Here is a 9048-nt window from a genome sequence, read left to right as displayed (position 1 = left end):
AGCAGCTCTCCCAGTTCAAGTCAAGCTTTCAGATGGTACAACCTTGACCCTCAGCCAGCCTACTGGTTAAGCAGCTTCTCCATTTCTGACCCACAGAAATTATGAGCTAGATATCTGATGTCTTCACTGCTTTTGTGGACTGACTTTTGCCCTACCATCACCAAAATAAATTCATATGTTGAAGCTTGTCAACACGGAAAAGAAACAACAGAGAAAAATACCTCCATGTGTAACAAATTTATTTGGAAATAAGCAAAAAGGATCATATGCTGGGTTGCACACTAGGAAAAGCCACAGTTACACTTGAAGAAGGAAACGGAAGGCAAGACTTTATTAGCAAAAATAGATGAATCACACAAGCTGCTTGGATAAAAGTGCATTGGTCTTGGAGACCTGAGGTAGGAGCTGGCATCAGTTTATTGGTGGAGGTGCACTGCTGGGCAAATGTTCCATCCAGAGCACTTTATATGAATTGTTGTATTCTAAAACAACAGTAAAGACAAACTTTGTTACAGAAATATATGTCCACGTGTAAGATTAGCAAAGTATAGGGTGCATGTTGGAAGAGAAGGCATTTGTTCTGGGGTTTTTAGAAAGTCCTTAAAATAATAGGTATGCAGCTTCCTCTTTCATAACTCCCAGCTCTAATTTTGTCTGGGTTTAACAAGAATGACTTCATCTTGGAATCAGGAATTTCACAAGCCCTTACTTGCAGTGTGACTGTATTTGGAGTAGGCATTTCACAGAAATGATTAAGATTAAATGAGGTCCTAAGGGTTGGGATCTAATCTAATATGACTTATGTCCTCAAAAGAGGAGGAAGAGACACCAGGGATGCAGGTGCCCAGAGAAAATGCCACATATGCACACAGAAATAAGATGGCCATCTGCCAGCCACAGAGAACAGCTACAGGGGAAACCCAGCCTGGAAACTCCTTGATCTTGGACTGCCAGCCTCTAGAACTGTAAGAAACAAATTTCTGTTGTTGGAACCAGCACTGCGGCATAGCAGGTTAAGCCTCTGCCTATAGCACAGGCATCCCATATGGACTGTTCCACTTCCAACCCAGCTCCCTGCTAATATCTCTGGGAACGCAGCAGAAAATGTCCCAAGTGCTTGGGCATCTGCAACCATGTGGGAGACACAGAGAAGGACTCTGGCTCCTGGCTTCCATCTGGCCCAGTTCCTGCCACCGTGGCCATTTGGGGCATGAATCAGAGAATGGAAGATCTCTGTCTCTCCCTCTATCTCTCTCTGTAACTCTGCCTTTCAAGTAAAATAAACAAATCTTAAAATAAATAAATAAATTTGTTGTTGAAGCCACTCAGTCTATGGTATTTTCTTATAGTAGCCCCAGCAGACTAAGTACACAATTAAGTTTTTGAATAATTTGTCACATGATAACATACTCCCCCATGCTACCTCCCAAAAAACATACACATTTGAAACTCTATTTACCACACAACATGGTCACAGTCTAGCCCCAAAATGGATAAAAATTAGGAACTTGAGCAAAATTTCTGTAAAGTAACTTAGTGTTCTGAAGCTTCCTTCCCTCGGATTATGGTAAAGGCTCTGAGATAAATCTGTCAAGTGAGGAACAAGTGTTCCCATGAGTGATTTCTAGGCTTTAAGTAAACTAGCAGAGGATGACAGTATGCTCAGATTCTGTTTGTAGACTGTGACCATGACCAAAACTCTGGCAGGCAGACGAGAGGACAAGAAGCTGTGTTCCTAATCTAACTGTGAACTTCTGTCCACTACAAGTTAATCACTACCTCCTCTCTGCTTTCCTTATCTACCCCTGCTAAGGACACTGCATTTTATGAAGTTGCTGATCCTCAACGGACAAACTCTGATTCTTCAAGAGCAGTGACTCATCTCTGGTATCTTCTTAAATTCATCACAATTCCTTGTACAGAGTAAGAATTTGAGAAAAGTTTAGGGAAAGGATTGGTGCCTTTAATTCCATGTTCAGGCAGTCCTATCCCTAGTCCTTCAAAAGGCAGCACTGAGTGGTGAACCTTGCTCCTGCACCTTTCTTTCTCAACAGACTTCCTTTCCTCCATGCTCCTGACAAATCCAAAATCTGGTTTCTCTAGCAATCAATTTTGCCTTCAATTTTCAGTTTTTGATCAACTGGTAAGCTCATCCCAACTTAACTCTTCCCTATCCCTCTCATGATTACATCCTCTTTAAAGATTTTTTTTATTCATTTGAAAGACAGACTGAGAGAGAAAGAGATACCTTCCATCAACGGGCTGAACCAGGCCAAAGCCAGGAGCCTACAACTCCACCCAGGTCTCCCACATGGGTGGGAGGGGCCTAAGGACTTGGGTCATCTTTCAGTGTTTTCCCAGGTGCATTAGCAGGGAGCTGGACCAAAGTGGAGCAGCACAATGTGACAAAAAATGACCTACACGAAGGATCTCTTTGAGTGAGACTCCATTGGAAAGAAGGGGCCATCAAAGAAGGATGTACTTTTCTCGAAGGGAGGAGAGAACTTCCACTTTACTTATGGCCCTGTCTAAATACTGACGGAGTTTGTGGACCCAAAAGGTTTCCACATCCTTGGCAGCACATAACAAGAGCCTCGGGTGACCACTGACATCATAAATAAGAGTGTCAATTGTTAAATCAACAAGAGGGGACACTGTGCACTTGCTCCCCATGTAGGACCTCTGTTCTTAATAAGTTGTACTATGAGAATTAACGGTAAAACTTGTCCCAAACAGTACTTTATACTTTGTGTGTCTGTGTGGGTCCAAACTGTTGAAATCTCTACTTAGAATGGAGTTGATCTTCTGTATATAAAGATAATTAAAAATGAATCTTAATGAAGAATGGGGTAGGAGAGGGAGGTGGGATGGTTTGGGGGTGGGAAGGTGGGTATGGGGGGAAGAACTGCTATATTCCAAAAGTTGTACCTATGAAATTTATATTTATTAAATAAAAATTTCAAAAAAAAAAAGTGGAACCTGGTTCATACGGGATGTAGTTTTTATGTGCAGGTGGTGGCTTAATCCACTGTGCCAAAACACCAGCCCCATGGCTAGGTTCTGCCTCGTATTTTCTAATCGCAACCCCCAAGTGCCTCCCGCATCCCACAGCCTGCCCTGGGTGTTGCTTCTGTCTACCTGGCCCGAATCACCACCCCGTTTTTAACCACCCAGCACCATCAACCATCTCACCTATTCAACTTCAAGAAGGCTGAAGAGAAAAGCCAGTAAACTGTTTAAGGGTTGAGAGCCTGCATCTTAGGACAGTAGAATCTCCTTAGCGTTGATGCTGGGAAGACAGAGTGTGAATTCTGTCCTCGGTTTCTCCTACGCTACGCTGAAAGCTTGGAATGCAGCAAGGTGGTGGCTGTTGGCCTCGGAACTAATCCCCAAAGCCTGGACACGAGCACCTGCTTCCAGCATCCCGGGACCTCACCTGTTCGCAGATCTCTGCAACAAGAAGCGCCAGCGGTGAGAGAGACACCTCCACGTTGAATTTTCCATCCTATCGGAGCAACCAGACTTTAACAGTTTGGAACTCACTATGTGGTTAATGTCTCTCATCTGTCAAATTTCTTCTTTCTTCTCCCTTTCTTGAAGCCAGGTGAACCTAAGGAAAATTCTCTGAGCACGGCCATAAACCGGAAGATTCGTGAAATCCAACTTTGCTTATCTCATTTCCAGTACATATGCAACACATTCCCAACCTGTCAGAAAACTCAAGGGGAGCTGAAATACTAAAACTGAGGAGACTTTCAGAGTGAGTCTTCGAAAGTTTCTGTCAGCACACCACCGTCGCTCTAAACTAAATGCTCAGACCTTGGAGAAAGTGATGTTGGAATTCATCTGGGTCGCCTTGGTGACTTTCCACGATAACCCCTACAGTTTTATTCAGGAAACAGGAGAAAGAGGCCCAGCAAAGTACGGGTTGAGCCTGTAAAATGTTGAGTTCGCAAGGTCGCCTGAGGCCAGGTGAGGCGCAGCGCGCTCGCACGCACGCGCGCCTGCAGGCGCGGCGCGGTTTAGGCAGCGGCCGCAACGGATCAAAGCGACCGCCAGAGGGTACTCAAGGATCGAGGTGAGGTGGACTTCCGGTCTCCTCCGGCTGCCCCCGCGCGAAACCCGAGACCCGCGCCGGAGCAAACCCGAACTCTCGTGTTGCTGCGACTCCAGCAGCAAGGTCGAGTCGTGCTGGCCTAAAAGCTGTGTCAGGCACTAATCCAAGGCTGCAAATTTCTCGCGGCCAGGCCTCACGCCCATGCCCTGCGCGCTAAGGGAAATGACCCGGGACGGGGAGGTGCGCGCGGCCGGCGGCCATAGGCCGAGGCGCGGGGCGGGAGGGGGCGCGGCGAGGCGTCACCAGCGTGTGCCGGTGCGGCGCCGACTTAAGAGACCGCGCGGCATTCCGCGGGCGGACTTTGCGCTCCTGCCACCGGCCCCAGGCCAGGTTCGCCGCGGAGACCGACGCAGCCTGCAGCCGCGGAGCCTAGGCGGTGCTGTGCGGACGCTGCGGGTAACAGCCAGTGGCCGGAGTGAGCGCTGAGACGGAGGACTTGACCGGGCTCTTTGGTTTCCTAGTTATCCACAACTGAAGCCGGAGCTCGCTGCTTGGCTGTACCAGGCATGAACTACGCACGGTTCATCACGGCCACGAGTGCGGCCAGGCGGCCTTCTCCCATCCGAACCACGGGTGAGATGCGGAGCCAGCGCCGCTGCCCCCTGTGGTGGGGTTTTCCTCGCCGAGCCCCTAAGAATTGGGTGCCACCAAGTGACCCTCGGTGGCATCCGTTCATTGAACGGCGAGAGCTCTAAACGCGCAGGAACGACGTAGGCCCTGCAGCCCTTGTGGGCAAAGAGTGCACGGGCTGGGACGCCGGGCGGGCCGTAGAGTGTCGGTACCAGATGGAGCTGGAACTGCGGCGGAGAGGGACAGGTGCTGGGGACGTGCATGGACTGCACTGCTGTCCTGGGAAGCTGGGTGCCGGCCGGCACTACCCATGGTTCTGTGTGGGGCGGGGAGGGCCAGGTCAATGGCAGGGAAAGAGCTGAAGGAGCTCCCAGGCGCCACAGGCAGGGTAGGATTAAGTGGAGGAGGCTGTAGGGGCTCCTTGGTTTTCGCTGGCTTCCTGAGCACGGATGATTACTCCTCGATCACCCCAGTAGTCTCTCCACCAGTGCGGAGACGGGAAAGTACTCCATAGTAAACTAGCATCCTTAGTCCCTGTGGGCTGCTGTCTAGACATGCCGTCACGTGAGTAATTTAGCAACAACACAGTTCTGGAGGCTAGGAAGCCCCAGATCAAGATGCCAGCACATTCCATGTCAGGTGAGACCACGTTCAGTAATAACAGAGCCTTGTTGCTTTGTCCTCATGTGACAAAGGGAGCTACCTGGGGTCGTCACGGGCGGAAAGGAGCATACACACTCCCTCGGACCTCTTTTTAAGGATATTCCTCCCATTCATGAGGGCAGAGCCCTCCTAAAGGTCCCACCCCCTCATGCTATGACGCTGGGTGTTAGTTCCAACATGTGGATTTGAGGAACACCAACATTCAGATAGTTGCACAGTCCATCATAGCCATTGTTAAACTTTATACGTAGTTGACTGTAATCAACTGTCTCTGCTTATAAAAATCCTCAAAGAAATTATTTCTTTTCTCTCATGTTTATTATAGCTGATGTAATAGCCAAGGCAACAAAATCACTCATCTCCTTGGCTCCTGGATACCCAAATCCAAGCACGTTCCCCTTTAAGAGCGCTGTTATCACTGTAGAAAATGGAATGACCATCCAATTTGGAGAAGAGATGATGAAGAGAGCACTTCAGTATTCTCCAAGTGCTGGGTAGGTTATCAACAATTTCTTTGGGTCATTTTCATGAACAGTATTCTAAGGCTACTGGTAAAGGGACTTGTATCTTTTTAAACTGAGTGTTCAATGGTTAGGTTTAAGGAAAGAGTTTTCAAAGAATGATTAAGAGCAAAAAGGATATTAGGTCAGGCATTGTGGTATGGCGGGTTGAGTTTCCACTTTTTTGGGATGCCTACATCCCATATCAGAGTGCTGCTTCAAATCCCTGATGCTGTGCTTCCAATCCAGCTTCCTGCGAATGCATCCTGAGAGGCAGCAGATGACTCAAGTACTTAAGTACCTGCCCCCAACATGGGAGACCCAGATGGAGTTTTGGGTTCCTGGTTTCAGCCTGGCCCAGGCCTGACTATTACAGACATTTTGAGAGTGAACCTGCAGATGGAAGATCGATCTCTCTCTCTCTCTCTCTCTCTCACTCAGTTAAATAAGATGAAAATACAGTCACTGGGGAGTTTTAAGAATAAATACTCCTTTTAAAAAATGTGTATCTATTTTTATCTACTTCAAAGGCAGAGAGAGAGAGCGAGCGAGTGAGTGCCTCAGGAAGGAAGTGCCATTTGAGCTGAGTGAAAAAAATGAGAAGCCAGTGAGGTGAAGAAGTATTTTGGGAGAAGGGAGGACTAAGGAAGCAACAATTTAATGTTCCTGAGCAATTTTCTAATAATTATTAATAATTATCTAATAACCCTTTCTAAATAGACAGATATGCAAATATGTTCTCATAGGTTCAACTGTCTTTAATTCCTTCAAGGCAAGCTAAAACACATACCTTAAAACCTTATTTAGCTGACTATCTTTGAATGGTAAATATTTATGGAGAGCCTATAAATTATACTTAATTCAAATCTTTTTTCTATGATTGAAAAGTATATTGAAATAATGTTATTATATGTGAGTAATATGTGTTTGGGCTTTTCTCTCCATGATACAAAGAACTTATTGAGCCTGAACTTCTAGGTAGCTTACAGATACCTCCTGAAGAACAAAGAATCAATTACTCATTGAATGCTCTAGCATAAAACAGAACCTCAGGCTTTGGAATAAGAAAGATTATAGCTTCAAATCTCAGCTCATTGATTGATTAAATGACTGATTTTATGTGAATTTTCTAATCTCCAGAGAGATCTAGATTGAGTTCCCTGGGCTCCTGGCTGCCAACCTGGCGCAGCTTCACCCATTGCAGCCATTTGAGGAAGGGAGCAGAAGATGGGAGTTCTTTATCTGTCTCTCTTCTTCCCCACCTCCCCTCCCCACCCCGTGTGTGTGTGTGTGTGTGTGTGTGTGTGTGTCTGTGTCTATCTCCCAAATAAATAAGTAAAAATTTTAATGGGATTATTAATACTGACAGAGGCATTTGAAGGCTTTTACATTGAATGTATAAAAGACTTGTTATAAAACTACCATTTACTTCATGTCTATTTTTATCTTTTGGGAATTTTTTTTTTCAAATTTCATGTGTTTCGTAGGAACATAGTGATATTTCCCACCCTACAGTACCTTCTGCCCACACTCCCAGCCTTTTTCCTCCCTCTCCTATTCTTACACTTAATTTTTATAAAAATCTATTTTCAGTTTACTTTATACTCATAAAATTAACCCTACACTAAGTAAAGAGTTAAACAAATAGTATGACGGAAACAAACACTGTTCCTCAACAATAGAGACAAGGTCTATAAACAATCATTGATTCTCAAAATGTCAGTTTCACTCCATGTCTACTATTACTATGGTTTTTTTACTACTACAGAATTAAAAACACACTTTATGCTTTAGAATTCCAGAGCTTTTGTCCTGGCTAAAACAATTCCAAGTTAAATTGCACAGTCCTCCCACCATCCACTATCCACCTGATCAAGGACAGATGGATATCTGTGTTACATCTGGTAGCCAAGATGGGCTTTGTAAGGTAAGACTGAAAGGACAAGGTAACCTACATGAAGAATTAAATGTGTTCTTCTCACTGAACCACAAGAGGATCACATTTTGTGGATTATTGGTTGTCTTTCTTGTCTTCACTTAGAATTATAAATGGGAATGCAAAGACAAAATGGAATTCTTTGTATTCACTTCACATCTAGATTAAAATATGACTGTTATTTAAAGAGTAATAAAAGTAGCTTTCTTTTTTCTTTAGTAGAAATGTAAAAACTATAATCTTGCTTCCATTAATGGATTTTAATTAAATTACACAATAATTGTTTGTATGCCTAGAAATATTTTTTAAAGATTTTCTGAAATTGAAAAAAGTTTCTGGACGGCGCCACAGCTCACTTGGCCTCTGCCTGCGGCACCGGCACCCCAGGTTTTAGTCCCAGTTGGGGCGCTGGATTCTGTCCCAGTTGCTCCTCTTCCAGTCCAGCTCTCTGCTGTGGCCTGGGAGGGCAGTGGAGGATGGCCCAAGTGCTTGGGCCCTGCACCCACATGGGAGACCAGGAGGAGGCACCTGGCTCCTGGCTTCGAATCGGCGCAGCGCACTGGCCGCAGCGGCCATTTGGGGGCTGAACCAACGGAAGGAAGACCTTTCTCTCTGACTCTCTCTCACTGTCTAACTCTGCCTGTCCAAAAAAAAAAAAAAAGAAAGAAAAGAAAGAAAAAAGTTTCTTCTTTTTCCATTTAATTATGAAAAGAGAAGAGATTGTTTGGGTTTTTGCTTGAAGAGAATCATTTGTGATTCAATGGATTGATATTTTCAAAGTCTCTTTCTATGAAATGTTTTTCATAGGGAGGGATCCTATGAGCTTTTCTTACAGGACAACGCTCAAGACAATTTCTTCTTTAGTTGTCACAACAGCAGTGATATCAAAGAAGGAAGATAGCATAACTGGCCAAATGCATCAATAATTTAATCAATAAGACATGCGCATTTTATTACAGAGCCTTAATAGGAATCTAGTTATTATTTCATCTGTCACAGATGGTATTTTAGGTCCCTGTGTTTCTGTCAACATCTATTAGACAATGCTCCCAGCTGGTAAACAGCCGTCCCTTTTAATTTAGCATATTTGACATGTGTATAGCCCTAACCAACATAGAAAATATATATATATGATTAGGTTTGCTTTGATCTATTGGTAATGTACATGCCACTCAAGTGATTTCTCAGATCCCAGGATAGCCTGTAAAGCCTGAGCCAGTTAGGAAATTTTCAGAGGATACTGTTTGTTGTAAGAAGCCAAA

General features: G+C 44.8%; 1 protein-coding gene and 1 long non-coding RNA gene across 7 annotated transcripts in view; one reads left to right on the top strand and one right to left on the bottom strand.

Annotated features, from left to right (window-relative positions):
• Positions 1-222: 222 nt before the first annotated feature.
• Positions 223-3966, bottom strand: LOC138848466 (uncharacterized). The gene is made up of 2 exons (XR_016228919.1): positions 3437-3966; positions 223-482 (listed from the first exon to the last, which is right to left on the bottom strand). It is a non-coding gene; the product is annotated as an uncharacterized LOC138848466 (long non-coding RNA).
• The window catches only part of AADAT (aminoadipate aminotransferase), a 28682-nt gene continuing 23587 nt past the window's right edge, over positions 3954-9048 (top strand). Inside the window, exons 1-4 of one of the 6 annotated variants that reach the window (XM_089325505.1) lie at positions 3965-4078; positions 4579-4690; positions 5676-5844; positions 7645-7777. In XM_089325505.1, coding sequence (XP_089181631.1) covers positions 4624-4690; positions 5676-5844; positions 7645-7777 — 369 coding nt within the window. In that variant the 5' untranslated portion in view covers positions 3965-4078; positions 4579-4623. Of the gene's footprint in view, positions 4298-4413; positions 4934-5675; positions 5845-7644; positions 7778-9048 lie in introns of those variants that run through there. The other 5 variants (XM_089325506.1, XM_089325504.1, XM_051842568.3 and 2 more) reach the window with 5 other exon arrangements.

This window comes from Oryctolagus cuniculus, chromosome 2 (assembly GCF_051225735.1).
Source record: "Oryctolagus cuniculus isolate XC-2025 breed Fujian yellow rabbit chromosome 2, ASM5122573v1, whole genome shotgun sequence".
Taxonomy (NCBI): Eukaryota; Metazoa; Chordata; class Mammalia; order Lagomorpha; family Leporidae; genus Oryctolagus; species Oryctolagus cuniculus.
This window is presented reverse-complemented; position numbering and strand designations above follow the sequence as displayed.